At 62.5% G+C, this 16,094-nt stretch overlaps 3 protein-coding genes across 6 annotated transcripts in view; 2 read left to right on the top strand and 1 right to left on the bottom strand.

Moving 5' to 3' along the window:
• The window catches only part of LOC127028360 (ATP-dependent 6-phosphofructokinase, muscle type-like), a 4,229-nt gene extending 4,041 nt beyond the window's left edge, over nt 1-188 (top strand). The window contains 1 exon segment of the mRNA XM_050914065.1: nt 90-188. Within this exon segment, the coding sequence (XP_050770022.1) occupies nt 90-188 (99 nt within the window).
• Nucleotides 189-381: 193 nt separating this feature from the next.
• TARBP2 (TARBP2 subunit of RISC loading complex) lies at nt 382-6,911 on the top strand. Its single transcript, XM_050914143.1, has 8 exons — nt 382-556; nt 2,097-2,202; nt 2,853-2,936; nt 3,161-3,233; nt 4,928-5,045; nt 5,138-5,265; nt 6,068-6,257; nt 6,426-6,911. The coding sequence occupies exons 1-8, from the start codon at nt 397-399 to the stop codon at nt 6,581-6,583; spliced, it is 1,017 nt and encodes a 338-aa protein (XP_050770100.1). The 5' UTR covers nt 382-396; the 3' UTR covers nt 6,584-6,911.
• A 7,920-nt stretch (nt 6,912-14,831) lies between these two features.
• The window catches only part of LOC127028391 (cyclic AMP-dependent transcription factor ATF-7), a 43,932-nt gene continuing 42,669 nt past the window's right edge, over nt 14,832-16,094 (bottom strand). For all 4 annotated transcript variants that reach the window (XM_050914119.1, XM_050914120.1, XM_050914118.1 and 1 more), the window contains exon 11: nt 14,832-15,134. In XM_050914119.1, the coding sequence (XP_050770076.1) occupies nt 14,917-15,134 (218 nt within the window). In that variant the 3' untranslated portion in view covers nt 14,832-14,916. The remainder of the gene's footprint in view (nt 15,135-16,094) is intronic.

Here is a 16,094-nt window from a genome sequence, read left to right as displayed (position 1 = left end):
CCCTGTGTCTACTGCTGTGTGGCAGTGCCACCCCTATGTCCCCATGCTACATAGCAATGCCACTCCTGTGTCCCCATGCTGCCTGGCAGTGCCACCCCTGTGTCCCCATGCTGCCTGGCAGTGCCACCCCCGTCCCATGCTGTGTGGCGGTGCCACCCTTGTCCCTCTATCCCCATGCCGTGGGGTGATGCCACCCCTGTCCCCATGTCCCCGCACTACATGGTAGTGCCACCCCTGTCCCCATATCCTAACGCTGCGTGGCGATGCCACCCTTGTCCCCGCATCCCCAGCACCCCAATTCCCCTCAATCCGTAACACCCCCCCCCTCCAACCCCACCCCGGTCCCCTCTGACCCTTCCTCGGGCTGGTGACAGCCCTGTCCCCAGTTTGGAGCAGATGCTGGCCGCCAATCCCGGGAAGACGCCCATCAGCCTGCTACAGGAATATGGCACTCGCATAGGCAAGACCCCCGGCTACGACCTTCTGAAGGCCGAGGGACAAGCCCACCAGCCCAATTTCACCTTCCGTGTCACCGTTGGGGACATCAGCTGTACCGGTGGGTCCCCGACACCCTTCGCTTCCAGGCTGTGTCCCCCCACCACCACCGCCTCACCCCACCCCGGCGCAGGGGCGCCGGGGTGGGGTGAGGCGGTGGTGGTGGGGGGACACAGCCTGGAGAGGGTGATGTGGGGTGAATCTCGCTTACTTGGGATGTGGGGGGACAGTGGGGACACCGGGGATTGTCCCCAGGATGGTGGGGATATGTGTGTGTGGGGGGGGATCCCTTAGGATCCCTAAAATGCAGGGATTGGTGGGGGATCGTCTGGGACCCCGATGCCTGGGACGCTCAGGGATCCCCTGGGACCCAAAAAGCAGGGTCTGGTGGGGGATCATCTGGGACTCTGATGGCTGGGACACTCAGAGATCACTTGGGACCCCAAAAAAGGGGTCCTGGTGGGGATCATCTGGGACCCGATGCCTGGGACGCTCAGGGAACCCTTGGGACCCCAAAAAAGGGGGTCCTGGTGGGGGATTGCTTGTGATCCCGATGCTTTGGGATGACTGGGGATCCCCTGGGACCCCAAAAAGCAGGGTCTGGTGGGGATCATCAGGGACTCCGGTGCCTGGGACACTCAGGGGACCCTTGGGACCCCAAAAAAGGGGGTCCTGGTGGGGGATCATCTGGGACCCCGATGCCTGGGACGCTCAGGGAACCCTTGGGACCCCAAAAAAGGGGGTCCTGGTGGGGGATTGCTTGTGATCCCGATGCTTTGGGGTGACTGGGGATCCCTGGGGACCCCAAAAAAGGGGTCCTGGTGGGGGATCATCTGGGACCCCGATGCCTGGGACGCTCAGGGAACCCTTGGGACCCCAAAAAAGGGGGTCCTGGTGGGGGATTGCTTGTGATCCCGATGCTTTGGGATGACTGGGGATCCCTGGGGACCCCAAAAAAGGGGGTCCTGGTGGGGGACCATCTGGGACCCCGATGCCTGGGACACTCAGGGAACCCTTGGGACCCCAAAAAAGGGGTCCTGGTGGGGGATTGCTTGTGATCCCGATGCTTTGGGATGACTGGGGATCCCCGGGGACCCCAAAAAGCAGGTCCTGGTGGGGGATCATCTGGGACTCTGATGGCTGGGACACTCAGAGATCACTTGGGACCCCAAAAAAGGGGGTCCTGGTGGGGGATTGCTTGTGATCCCGATGCCTTGGGATGCCTGGGGATCCCCTGGGACCCCAAAAAAGTGGGTTTTGGTGGGAGATTGCCCAGGACCCTGATGTCCGGAACACTCAGAGATCACTTGAGACCCCAAAAAAGTAGGTCCTGGTGGGGGATCGTTTGGGACCCCGATGTCTGGGGATCCCCGGGGACCCCAAAAAGCAGGTCCTGGTGAGGGATCACCCCGAACCCCGATGCCTAGGACGCTTGGGGACCCCCTGGCACCCTCCTGCCGGGGTTATGGCAGAGGGATCCCCCAGGACCCTGAGCCCTGGGCTGTGGCAGCCCTTAACCACAGCCTGTGGTCTGCGGGGGGTCTGGGGGGGCCCCAGGTGTCCGTCCCCCCCCACCCTCGCTCAGCCGGTGTCTCCCCCAGGGCAGGGGCCCAGCAAGAAGGCGGCGAAGCACAAAGCAGCGGAGGTGGCCCTGAAGCTGCTCAAAGGGGGGGACATGCTGGAGCCCACCGCCCCCGAGGAGCCCAGGTGAGGGAGGATGGGGTCCCCAGGGTGCTGGGGGGGGGTCAGGGTGGGGGTCAGGGTGCAGCGCAGGATAGGATTGGAGGGAGCTGGGGCATCCCGGGGGGTGCTAGGTGCACAAGGGGGGGGCGTTGAGTGTGTCCAGGAGGTGCTGGGGGGAGTTTGGGGTGTTCTAGGGTGCTGGGTGGGGGGGTGCCCTAGCGGTTTGGGGGTACCCAGGGGGGTTGGGAGTACCCCAGGGGTGCTGGGTGCACCCAGGCCCAGTGGGTTTGGGGGGGTCTGCAGGGGATTGAGGGCATCCAGGGGAGTTTGGGGGTACCCAGGGTGATTGGGGATGCTGGGGGGGCTTGGGCATCCCAAGGGATCTGAGGGGGGTTTGGGGGTGCACAGGGGGGGTTGAGGGTACCCAGGCGGGCCTGGGGGTGCCCAGGGTGGTCTAGGGGTGTGCGGTGGGGGGGTTTAGGGGCGTCTTAGGGGGCCAAGAGAATTGGGGATGCCTGAGGGGGTTGGGTATACCAGGGGGTCTGGGGGTCCCAAGGGAATTGGGGGGTGCCTGGCAAGATTTGGGGGGGCTAGGGGTGCCCGGGGGGGTGCCGGCGAGGGAGGTTTGGGGGGGGGCCAGCTCGGGCGTTAACGTCTCACCTTTTATCCCCAAGCTCTCCTTTCCCCCCAGAGCCCCCGGTTGAGCTCGGCCCCGCAGCCGCCCCCCCAGCACCTGCCGTACCCCCACCCTCACCCAGGTAACAGGGTGGGGGGCACCCAGATACCGGGTCTGGGCAGGGGGTGGGGGGGGCACCATCTCCCCCTCCCCCCCCCCAAAACCCCCAGCTCCTGGCACCCCGTTACACCTCCTTGCCTCCCCAACTCGGGGGTCCTGGCATGGGGAGGGAGGGGGGGGGGGATCAGAGCTGCCCCCCCCTCCCCGCCGTGCCCCCCTCACGCCGTGCCCGTCTGCCCCATGCAGGGGCACCCCCCTGGAGATGAAGACGCCCGTGTCCCCCCCCCAGTCGGAGTGTAACCCCGTGGGGGCTCTGCAGGTGGGTGACACCGCGGGCTGGGACAAGAGGGGACATGGGCCCCCCCGCTCCCCCCCCCGACCCCGGCTCGCTGGCCATCCCCGTTTTGGGGGTGAACGAGCCTGTTTTGGGGATGACCATCCCTATCCGGGGGGGTGCAGGTCCCTTTTGGGGGTGACCTTACCCATTTTGGGGGTGGCGGTGACCTTTGGGGGCTGCCTCTCCCCAGCTGGGGGGGGGGGGGGAGCTCTTGCCCCTTTTGGGGACAGTTATCCCTGTTTTGGGGACGGTTATCCCTGTTTTGGGGACAGTTATCCACATTTCGTGGGTGTTTATCCCTGTTTTGAGGACAGTTATCCCTATTTTGGGGACAGTTATCCCCATTTTGGGGACCGTTATCCCTGTCCTAGGGACAGTTATCCCCATTTCGGGGACAGTTATCCCTGTTTTGGGGACGGTTATCCCTGTTTTGGGGACAGTTATCCACATTTCGTGGGTGTTTATCCCTGTTTCGGGGACAGTTATCCCTATTTCGGGGACAGTTATCCCCATTTTGGGGACTGTTATCCCTGTCCTAGGGACAGTTATCCCTATTTCGGGGACAGTTATCCCCATTTTGGGGATGTTTATCCCCATTTCGGGGACAGTTATCCCCATTCCAAGGATGTTTATCCCTGTTTTGGGGACAGTTATCCCTGTTTTGGGGACAGTTATCCCTGTTTTGGGGACGGTTATCCACATTTCGTGGATGTTTATCCCTGTTTTGGGGACAGTTATCCCCATTTCGGGGACAGTTATCCCCTTTCCAAGGATGTTTATCCCTGTTTTGGGGACAGTTATCCCTGTTTTGGGGATGGTTATCCCTGTTTTGGCGATGGTTATCCCCATTTCGGGGACAGTTATCCTCATTCCGAGGATGTTTATCCCTGTTTTGGCGACAGTTATCCCCATTTTGGGGATGTTTATCATCATTTTGGGGACAGTTATCCCCATTCCAAGGATGTTTATCCCTGTTTTGGGGACAGTTATCCCCATTTTGGGGACGGTTATCCCCATTCCAAGGACGTTTATCCCTGTTTTGGGGACGGTTATCCCTGTTTTGGGGATGGTTATCCCCATTCCAAGGATGGTTATCCCTGTTTTGGGGACAGTTATCCCCGTTTTGGGGACGGTTTTCCCCATTCCAAGGATGTTTATCCCTGTTTTGGGGACAGTTATCCCCGTTTTGGGGACGGTTATCCCCATTCCAAGGATGTTTATCCCTGTTTTGGGGACAGTTATCCCCATTTTAGGGACAGTTATCCCCATTCCGAGGATGTTTATCCCTGTTTTGGGGACAGTTATCCCATTTTGGGGACAGTTATCCCCATTCCAAGGATGTTTATCCCTGTTTTGGGGACAGTTATCCCCATTTTGGGGACAGTTATCCCCATTCCGAGGATGTTTAGCCCTGTTTGGGGGACCGTTATCCCTGTTTTGGCGATGGTGGACCCATTTTGGGGACAGTTATCCCCATTTTAGGGACGGTTATTCCCATTTTGGGGGCGGCGGACCCATTTTGGGGGCAGCGGACCCATTTTGGAGCTGGCCCTGCCCGTTTCGGAGATGACAGCTCCTTTCTGGGGGCAGCTCTCCTCCTTTTGGGGGGGGGGTCCATCGCCCTGCCCTCCCCAGACCCCCCCATATTTTTTTGTGTGTGTCCCCCCCCCTGCCAGGAGCTGGTGGTGCAGAAGGGCTGGCGCCTGCCCGAATACACGGTGACGCAGGAGTCGGGGCCGGCGCATCGCAAGGAATTCACCATGACCTGCCGCGTGGAACGCTTCGTGGAGATCGGTACGGGACCGGGGCACCCCGGCTCGGGGGGGGGGACACAAACATAACAGGGTGCCAGGCTCACTTGGGTGTCCCTTGTCCCCTCCCCGCAGGCAGTGGCACCTCCAAGAAGCTGGCGAAACGCAACGCGGCCGCCAAGATGCTGGTGCGGATCCACAACGTCCCCATGGAGCCGCGGGAGGGCAGCGAGGCCGAGGTGGAAGAGGACCAGTTCTCCATGGTACCGGCCAGCAAGGGGTTAATGGGGGACACGGGCACCCCGAGGTCACCCCGGGGAGGGGTTAACGGGGGACACGGGCACCCCGAGGGGTTAATGGGAGGGACACGGCCACCCTGAGGGGTCAAGGGGGGACACAGGCACCTCTGTACCCCCTATTTCAGGGCTTGTGGACCCCCAGTGATTAGGGGTGGGGGGCAGTAGGGCAGGGGGACACCCAAGGGTGACCTGGGGGGGGGGGGGGGGGGGATATTCTCTGGATTTGGGGTCCCTGGGTGGGTGGGTGTGGTCCCCATGGAGGATCCCTGAATCAGGGGGGGTCCCGCAGTCCCCAAGCCCCCATGTCCCCTGGGGGGGGGACACTGTGTGGGGGTCCCAACAGCCCCACGTGGGGGTCCCTGAGCCCCTTTGTCCCCAGGGAGTCCCCACGTGGGGGGGTCCTGGCCGTGTCTGAGCCGCTGTGTCCCCAGGGTGTCCCCACGTAGGGTCCCTATGGTTCCTGAGCCCCTGTACCTCAAGGGTGTCCCTGCACGGGGGTCCTGGTGGTCCCCGAGCCCCCGTGGGTGTCCCCGTGTGGGGGTCCCCGCAGTTCCTGAGCCCCTGCATCCCCCACGTCGGGGTTCAGAGGGTCCCTGAGCCCCCACGTCCCTTGGGTGTCCCTGCACGGGACTCTGGGTGGTCCCTGAGCCCCCATATCCCCATGCGGGGGTCCGGATGGTCCCCACGTCCCTGTGGGGGGGTCCGGATGGTCCCTGCGCCCCCACGGGGGGGGTCGGGACGGTCCCCGAGTGCCCTGTCCCCGCAGGCGGGCCCCAGGTTGGAGGGGCTGCGGGGCCGAGCGCCCGGCTGCACCTGGGACTCCCTGCGCAACTCGGCGGGCGAGAAGATCGTGCAGCTGCGGAGTCACCCGCTGGCACCCATGGGTGCGGGGGCCTGCGCCCTCCTGCAGGAGCTCTCCGAGGAGCAGAGCTTCGCCATCAGCTACCTCGACATCGGTGAGCATCCCCCCCCCTCCCCGCCCCCCCTCTGTCTGGGCACCCCAGCCCCATGGGTGCCCCAACCTGGGCTTGGGGGTGTTGTGGGTGGTTTGGGGGTGTCGTGGGTGGTTTGGCGGGGGTTGTTGGGGTGACAGTGGTCCGTCCCCGTGTCCGTCCGTCCCCCAGATGCGCTGAGCCTCAGCGGGCTGCACCAGTGCCTGGTGGAGCTGTCGACGCAGCCGGCCACGGTGTGCCACGGCGCGGCCCCCTCCCGCGACGGCGCCCGCTCCCAGGCCGCCCGCAACGCGCTCCAGTACCTCCGCATCATGGCGGGGGGCAAGTGAGCCCCCCCCCCACCCACCCACTGACACCCGGACAGACCCACAGACGGACCCCCTGGACACACCGACCAACACACGGACCTCTGGATGGATGCGTGGGAACCCACTGGTGGACACCCAGCCCCACCCACGGACACCCAGACAGACACCCAGCCCCACTGACACACCCTGTGGGCACCTGGACCTGCTGACAGACAGACAGACAGACAGACACACGGTTCCCCCAGACGGAGCCTGGACAGACCTCAGGGCCTGGGGGCACCCTCCGTCCTGGCCCCCCCCGGGGGGTGAGGAGGGTCCCCGGCTGCCAACCAGCCCCCCGGGAATAAAGCTGGGGGGGTTTGTAAACTCCCCGCGTTGGTGTCTTTCTGGGGGGGGGACATTTGGGGGGGGGCAGCTGTGGGGTGCTGGGGGCAGAAAGGGGGCAGGTTCCCCCCTGTCCCCCAGGGGCAAGACCAGAGCGAGCGTTGAGGGGTGACTGGCACCAGTTTATTGGGTGACGGATGGACCCACGGACAGACGGACCCACGGACAGACGGACTCCCAGACAGACTCGAGGACGGACTCACGGACGGCTTTCCAGACAGACGGCTCCAGGGACGGACGGACGGGACGGACGGACGCTCAGCGGCGGCGGCCGAAGCGCTGCGGCGTCGCCATGGTCCAGAACGGGGCGGCCGGAGGGTCCCAGCTGCGGGGGCTGAGCCGGGCCTGGGCCCCCCCCTGCGGCCCCCACCCGAACCTGCCGCGGGGACACCGCACCGCTGACACCCGCCGGCCGGGACGGACGGACAGGGACAGACAGACGGCTTGGGGGATGGATGGACAAGGATGCACAGGGACGGATGGGTGGGGACGGACGGGCACAGATGGGGACAGAGGGACAAAAGGGGACCGGGGGGGGGGGGTGTGGATCCAGAGGGATGGAGGGGGACGGACAAACGGACAGGGACAGGCTTGATGGGGACAGACGGACGGAAGGGGATGGACGGATGGGGACAGCGGGAAGGACAGGGACGGACAGACAGCTGGACAGATGGGAACGGACTGAGGGACACGGACGGACAGACATGGGATGTTCACGGACAGACGGACACCAACAGGGACCCCCATCCCGGCACCGGCCAGGCCGCCCGCTTGGCCCCTCTGGGTGCTCCCAAACCACCCTGGGTCCTTCCCCACCCCCTGGGTGCCCCCTGGGTGCCCCCAGACCCACCCCGAGCCCCCCCCCCCCCCCGGTCCCGCTCACCTCTGCGGCTGGAGGAGGGAGCCCGGGCTGCGGCCGGGGCGCTGCAGGGAGCGGAGCAGCGCGCCCAGGGCGGCGGCGGCGGCGGCGGCGGGGGGCGGCCCCGGGGGGCGGCGGCCTGTGGAGGGGTCGGACGGGGAACGGGAGGGGGGGGGTCACGGCAGCCCCGGGTCCGGGGGGCGTCGCCCCCCCCCCCCCCAACCCGAAAAGCCCCTTCCCCCGCCCCGGTCGCAGCCCGCTTCCCGCGCCCCCCCCCCCCCCCCCCCCCGCCCCGACGGCGCGGCGCTGGCCGGGGCTCACCGGGGCCGGGCCGGGGTCGGGGTCGGTACCGGGGTCGGGGGCCCCGGGGCAGCAGCGGGCGGCGCACAGGGCCCCCGCCAGCAGCAGCAGCTCCAGCCGCACCGCCATCGCCCCCGCCCGTCCGCCGCCGCCGCCGCCGCCTCTTATAGCCGGGCCGGGCCGGGCCGGGCCGCCGGGGGGGTCCCGGGGGAACGGGAGATTGCGGGGATCAATCCTGGCCCCGCCGCCGCCGGGCGCTGCTAATGAAACCCATTTACCAGCCGCGACAGCCGCTCCCGGGGACGGACGGACGGACGGACGGACGGACGGGGCAGCCCCGCACCCCCGCCCTGCCCGGGACCCTCAACCGGCACCACCGGGGCTGCCCGCACCGTCCGAGCGAGACCCCCCCCACGCCCCCGCCCGTCTCCGGGACCCCCCCGTCCTGGCCCGGGACTCCCCGAAACCCGGACCCCTGCCCCGCATCGGACCCCTCCCGGCCCAGGGCTCCCTGAGACGGGGACCCCTCTCCTGCACCGGCCCCCCCCCCCCTCCCCGCGGCCCCGGGACCCCCGGTGCCCCCCGGCTCCGCCGCGGCTCGTTGCCGCCACCCCGTGGCCACGCCGCGCTCCTGCAGCCCCGACGGGGCGGCCGCGGCTCCGCCGCTCCCCGGGACCCCCCCCCCGCCCCGCGTTTCACCCGTTCCCTCCGACCCAAATCCAGCTGAAATCACCCCAAATCCTCAGCCGGAGGGTGTCCCGCGCCACTGCCCCCCCCCCCCCCCCCAGGCTCACCCGCTGTGTCACCCAAGGGGGTGACAGCCCCGCGGTGTCCCCAGGCGGGTCTGACGGCCGAACGGTGTCACCCAGGTGATGGCCGAGGGTCGTCCCAGCACAACCAGCACTGTCCCCCCCCCTCCCCACCCAGTGACAACCACGCCGTGTCCCCCCCCCCGGCAGGGTGACGGCCAAGGGTGTCCCTGGGACCGGTGACACCCAGGGTTGTCCCCACCCGAGCGGGACCCCCGCGAAGCAGAGGGCGGCAGCCACCGTCTCCTGGGTAATATTTTAATGTTATATTTGCAGCATAAATAAAAGGCACATTACATGTTCGGTACGACGCGGCCGGGGGGGGGGGGGGACGGGGGGCTGGGACGGGGGGCTGGGACGTGTCCCCCCGCGTCCCCGGGCCCCCGCGGGGGGCTGTGAGGACCCGCTCACAGGAGCCCGTGCGGAGGGGGTCCCTCGGGGCCCGGGGGGGGGGGGAGGGGGGGGGGCTGGGGGAAGGGGTTACAGCTAGAAAACCATTTCATTGCGTAAGGAGCTGCGCATCCATTCAGGAAGTTGATATATGTCTATATAGGTCTGTATATACTCATAGATATGTGGTTTTTTTTTTTTTTATAGATACTACACCCTCGTGGTTACGCTTTTTCAGGGGTTTCCTTTTTCTTGGCTTCTTCCGTTATTGATCGTCAAAGCTTGCCGTACAAAGCAGCTGGGGGGGGGGGGGGGGGGGGGGGGGGACACGGGACGGCGCGGGGACGCCCAGGACCCTCCTCCCGCGTCCCCAGGGACCCTCGGGTCCCTCTCTCGCCTCCTGGGCTCGTTTCGGGGCAGGAGAGCATCACCGCTGCCGGAGCCCGTGCGTGCACGAAACCGGGGCGGGGGGGGGGGGGGAACCAAACAGAAACGGGTCCGCAAGTCCAAAAATGACAAAATTTCCCAACTGAGCCATTGAAATCCGGAACCAAGGAGCCAGTTTGGGGGGAAAAGGCGGCACCGACACCCCCGCCCCCCCCAGCCCCCCAATCCTGAGGGATTTGGAAGCCGGCAAGGAGATCTTCATCTCGGCCGAAGGGAGAGGCAGGAGAGCTCCCCTCCTTCACGAGCCCTCCCGGGGTTCAGCGTTCCCCGGCGCCTGCCCCGGGACGCGTTTTTCAGCCGTTGTTTGTTTCTATTCGACATTACAGCACAGCCGGAGCGATAAAAACCCCCCGACTCCCACCGGCCGATGCCACCGTTCGGGCTCTCCCCGCCTCGATCACCATCTAAACGCGACCTTTAAACCCCGGAGGGCTTTTCCGCGCTCCTGCGAGGAGCCCCGCTATCACCCCCACTATCCTTCTCCTCCCCCCATCAACTAGGCCACGGAGGAAGGACGGAGATCCCAGGAGATCCAAACGCCGCTACCGCAGAGATGGGTTTTGGGGGAAGCCACGGGGAAAGCCACAGGACTTGACACCGGAACTAACCGGGGTTTCGGTTAAGGCACCGCGGCCGAGACCCGAGGGTTGGCAGAGGAAAGTGCAGGTGGCCGGCGAGGTGCCGAGCGGAGCCGGCCGGGCGACCGCCATCCCCCCGGGAGCCTCTGAAAAGCGGGAGAAATCATCCTAGAGCAGAAATCGGAGGGGTTTGGGGTTTTTTTTTTTTTTCCCCACCCAAAGACATCCGCAAAGTCTTCAAGCAAGAGTTGAACCAGCACGGGAAGGAGAAGAAAAAGCCACCTCCACCCTCGCCCGTCCTCACGGCTCTGGGGGGAACCCTGCATCACCCACCTGCCGGGAATTCTGTCTTCCCAACCAAAAAAAAAAACCCCCCCAAGTACCACCAAACCCAAAGCACGTCCTCCACAGCTACTGCCACGCTGACCGAGAGGAGAAACCGCCTCCGCGAGAAGCGCCGAGGAAGGAGGAGATGACGTGGGGCAGAAACCCGGCGGCCGTTGGGCTCTTGGGAGCTGTCTGAAGCGCTCAGCATGGATTTCCACACCTCGGAACCCAACAGCTCCCTGGGAGCGGCAGCTTGGCTCCGGGAGAGGAGACCACACCGACCCCGGCTTTTCAGCAGCCGGCTTTTAATTACTTGGGCAGCTCGATGTATCCACGCGCGGCTGCTCCATCGGCGTGGAGGTGCTGGAAAAAGCGCTGGTGGAAAATGCGCTCGCTACGTTACCCTCCTCTCCGAAAAGCCTGGGAAGAGTCACCTCTTAAAACCCAAACTTCTCCTTCCCGCTGGAAAAGCGACAGCCAACCCCGGCGTTGGGACGTTCCGCTCCTTCCGAGGTTTAAGACCGGCTCAGCACGGGCTCTGCCGGGCACCTTTTGCGAGCGCAACAAGGGATGAACCTCATCCGCGTGCTCCAAAGTGACATTTACGGCTTGGGATGTCCGTCCATCCATCGCACCGGGATGGGACCGGAGAATTCCCCCCGTTGCCTGAGGCTGGGGAGGGGAGGAGACGCGTTAGCTAAGGGCTCAGGCTGGGGTTTATGGCTACCTTCCTCATCGCGGGCTCAGCCTGCCCGGCCTGGGAGGATTCCTGCTTCGCACCACCCTTCTCCCTCCCTGCAAGCAGGGACGCTGTCGACAAGAGAAACGGGGACCTGAAACCTGCTCCGGGACCTGCCTTCGCAGCAGCGGTGCAGGTATCGAACGCTGTTGGGGTAAAACACACGCGAAAGGGGACACGGGAAAGCTGCAACCCTGTCGATTTAAAAAAAAAAACAAACAACCAAACAAAAAAAAAGAGAAAATGTTAAGGTATGATCAAACACTTGTTCCCTGATTATTGCTGCCCACGTTTGGAGCTTTACAACCGCGTTTTCATGGGTTTGCAGAGTTTTCAAGGCACTAAGCACTCGCAGGCGGAGGGGAGCCGAGACGGGGAGATGCTGGAGCGGGGCAGCAGCGATGGCATCAGGAGCACCGAGGCACGGAGGGACGGGGAGAAAAGTCGCTCTCTTCATCCCCCGACTCCTCACCGGCAAGGCCTGAGCGACCTCGCGATGCCCGACGGTGCTACGAGGTTTCAAGGGTCGGAGCGGGCAGGGCGGGGAAAGCCTTTTTGTGGGACGCAAAGGCAAGCCGCAGGCAGGCTGGGCGAGCTCGGCTCTCCGATCACACAAGGTTGGGTCAATTTTTAGTCCCCAAGGGTAAAAACAAGGGGTCGGGGAAGCTGCTGCGTCCGACGCTCACGCTGCCCTGTGGCTCCCTGTCCCGGATTTGCTGCCTCTCCAACGTCACCCTTCGCTCCCTCCTTCCAATCCTGCCAGCAAAGCCACCGGCTGCTCCTCGCCTCTGCCTCATCCACCAGATCCCGACGCCACGAAGCAAACGAGGAATCGGCGGTGGGATCAGCCCAGAGCTCGATTCCTCCTTTCTCTCTTCTTTCAACGAACACTTTGCCTCGACAGACGGGGTTTTCCTGCGGAGCCGAACACGCGGTGAGCCTAGGAGGAGCTGGTGAGCTACCGTCGGCGCTGCCGGACACACAACCGCTCGCTCCCCGCACGCTGTCCCAGCTCCTGGCTCCGAGCACTACGCACCAAGGGACAGGGACCCAACGGCTGCCGGGGCGACGAAGCAAATATGTTTACAACACATTTTTGTCATTCCTGTTATTCCCAGACAGAGAAAGAAAGAGAGAGAGTTGTTTCAAAGCCCCCTGAAGCAAACTGAGCGGGTTTGAAGACCGGAGCAAACCCCTTCGCTGCAGGACGGGTCATTTTTACACCTTTTTGGACCACGCAAAGGAGCGCGGGGTTTTCTGCCGTTCCCTGTCGCAGCTCTACAACCTGCATCCAGCAGCAGCTCTGAGAGAGGAAGCAGAGCCGGGCTGGATCTTGTATCTCCTGCAAACCCTCTGCCTTAGATCCTGGTTCCCCTCCCAAAAGGTCCTGATCCCCCCCCCGTGCCTCACCTGGCTGAAACCCCTTTTTGTCCGGGTCGCACGGCTTTAAGACGTGCCGAAACCCCCCTGCGTCCTCTTCTCACAGCTCGCTCTCGCCGCAGAAACACATACCGTGTCAGGATAGTAAGAGCCGAAACATCCGTCTACACACAGACTCTGCGGAAACGGCTTTACAGAAAGAAAAGGCGGGTCTGGGGGGGACGGGACTACGCAGGATCTGAACCAGAAGCGACCCTGATGACGCACAAGACAACTCTCGAGATGAGCAAGAGAAAGCGGGGGAGCGCGAGAGCAGCACCGCGTCGAGACAAACCGAACTGGGGAAACGCCGCGGTCGATACTGCCGAGAAGCGGAGGAAAACCTGAAGAAGAGGGGAGGGGGAGAAGACAGATCCCATCGATAGAAAAACCGAACGGCTGAACTTCCCCGTCCGTAATGGGATCCGGTTCCTTGCTCAGACTTTGCTTTGGGTTTTGCTGTCCCTGGAAACCTTCCAAGTCTGGAGAAGCCAAACGAAATGACTTTTGACGAACAAACTTGGCTCAAAAGTGGCGAGTGCAACCTGAGGTGGGCGAGAGCTGAGGTGAGGAGGGACCTCCCGAGAAGGAGAGGAAGACCAAGGGCTGATGCAGCTCCACGGACTTTTGACGAGGTTCCTTCCAAGAGCCCGAACAGCATCCCTGCCCGTTTCCAAACCATCAACTCCAATCTCCTGCCCAGGGCCAGCGGCAGCCTCGGGAAGCACGCACAGACACACACGCACGCTACGCGCGACCGACAAGCAAGCAGACCCGATTCCAAGCGCCTTTCAACATCGAGGCTGGGTTTTTAACCTGCCCAATGAAACTGGAAGCTCTGCGAATCCTTCGTTTGCTCTGGCTGGGAAGCAACGGATGCTCCATCACCGAGAGCGGAAGATAATCGTGAAGAAGAGGTAAAAGACCGGGCAAATAGAAACACTACTTTGTGCTCCCTCCCCTTGGAACAGGCAACTAATTCATGATTTAAGGCCACCATTATTAAGGTCATCGAGGTTACGTGTAAAGGAGATGATCCTTGGAAATGGAGGGGTTGGTTTGCTAAGGTGTACAGTGGAGTTGGGAGCGGATGATGAATTCTGGGACTCACATTATTATCGCCTGCTGGGCCGGCTGATCCTTTCGTGTACCTCCCCGAGCGCCTTTGCACCGGGGCCCAGCAGCCGCAGATCAGCACCAATTTACTGTAAGGAAGACTGAGAGCAGCCCCTCCGCTGCTAGAACAGACGGTACCTTTCCTCCAGCAACCACGGCGTCCCGTTACGAGAGCGGGACGCGAACGTCGGCAGCTCCCGCTGCGGCACAAGCGACCAGGAACACGCGTGCGTCCCCTCCCCGGCCCCGCGTCCCCCTCTCCCGACCGTTGGGCACAAACTGATTTCCAACGATTCCACTCCCATCGCGTCCAAAATCTGTCGCTGGCATCTTGGGAGTTAGGTGTGCGACGAGACTAACCTCGATCCCTTTAACCTCAGAGCTCAAGGAGGCTTCTTGGGCGAAGGTGCAATGTTTCAGGTAGCTAGAGCAGAGGGGGGAGCAGATGCCTGGAAGCAGCATGCTGTTAAAAATAAAATACATTGACAGCACGACTAAATGTCACAGCCTCCCAAGAGCTATGTTTTCCTTTGCTGAGAGCGGAGGAGGAGGGAGGGAGGGGGGGGAGACTTGGAAGAGTGAAAGCGCCAAGGGGATCCACCAAGCGCGGAGGTTTAGTGTTAATGTAACCGATACCTGAAAGCGAACCTTTCAAGGTGCTTTTCAAAGTGAGGCGCTCTGTGTGTTCGGATGACTCCGCGAGTTGACGGCTCCGTCAACTGAAGGATCGAGAAAAGCGCTCAATCGGCGGCCGTCCCGCGGGGACGGGCGATGGCAGGGCAGCGGCTGGGGGCCAGGCTCTGTACGGGCTAGGCAGTGTAAGAAGCGCCATAGCTGCCCTTAACTCACTTGGAAAAAAAAAAAAAAAAAAAAAAAAAGAAATAAAAATCCTTATCGGCCCCCCACTCGTCAGGGACTTAGTTACGGTCAGTCTCTCCGGCTGCGAGTTCGCGGTTAGCTCCGTGTCACACGCACAGGCTGTGACATCATCTGCCAGCAGACTGCGACTGTGGAGCCATGATGACGTGTGACGGTATCGGCATGCTCAGTTCTGTCCTTTGGCTCGCCATCTGAGTGAGCACCGAAGTGGCAACCGCTTCTGCCGCCGAGCGGACGCTGAGCCCGTTGGGGGAGGCCGTCACGGAGCTGTGCTGGATGACGGGAGCAGGGGAGCCGGTGGGCTCAGAGCTCTCCTTTGGGCTTTCTGCTTGACCAGAGAAGGAGAAGGGGATTGGAAAAAAAAAGAAGAAAAGAAGGTTAGAGAGAGGCTGTAGGTGTTGCTACCAGCGTGAGCGGCGAGGCGATGGGATGGGAGACTGCTTCCGCCTCGGAGGGCGTGCAGAAATTAGGCGGGTATTTAGTTAACACACACCTTTCCAGCCAAAGCAGCCTGGAGCGGAGAGGCTGATCCCTACAGGAATCCCAGCTCCCCCCACCAAGCTTGGGCCCCCCCTCAAGCAGCTGCTTGGCAAAAGCAAGTGAGGACTGGAAATAAAACTGATTAGAGTTGGGACATAATGACCCACCGTGTCCGGCTGGCCCCGTCCCTTGGAGAAACACCACCGAATCTTCCTGAATTCATGCCAGGAAGGCATAAAGCGCAGGCTTCACACCGAGGATGGCAGACCCAGCGTAACCTTTATCGTAATAAATCTGTCTCCTCATTATAAGAAATGAACTTTCCTACACGTTGTTTCCTGGCGTGGTACTTGGTTCAAGGCCATTTAGCCCAGAGACTGAATATTTCCTTCAGAGTCCTTACCATCTGTTGGGTGAGCACACAGGAAAGCGTGCAACAGAAACCCTTCTGCAAAGGCAGGGTTTGGGTTTTTTTTGCCATTTTTTATATAAATTACCTGGTTTGCTCTTTATTGTTCTCTAGAACATTAAAATCAATTAGAGCCCATTACAAACTGTTTGCTTGCTCGATTTCTTTTGGTAACTTGAAGCACTATGATTGAAGGGATGGGAGGCAAACAAAGGCAGAGACCTTCTTCCGTGCTCTTTTGCGAGCGACGCAGATTGGTTTCCAAAACTTTGGATTCTCTCCCACAAACAGCCCACTGCGCCCAGGCAGAGCTTCTAACCCAGAGGATAATTTGTGACCTATCAAATGCCAAGGCGAGAGCAATCAGCCCTCTCTCTTTCGGGGTATACACTCATT

Source organism: Gymnogyps californianus, unplaced genomic scaffold (genome assembly GCF_018139145.2).
Source record: "Gymnogyps californianus isolate 813 unplaced genomic scaffold, ASM1813914v2 HiC_scaffold_32, whole genome shotgun sequence".
NCBI classification, from domain to species: Eukaryota; Metazoa; Chordata; class Aves; order Accipitriformes; family Cathartidae; genus Gymnogyps; species Gymnogyps californianus.
Note: the sequence above shows the minus strand (reverse complement) of the source record. Positions and strands in the feature narration are given on the sequence as shown.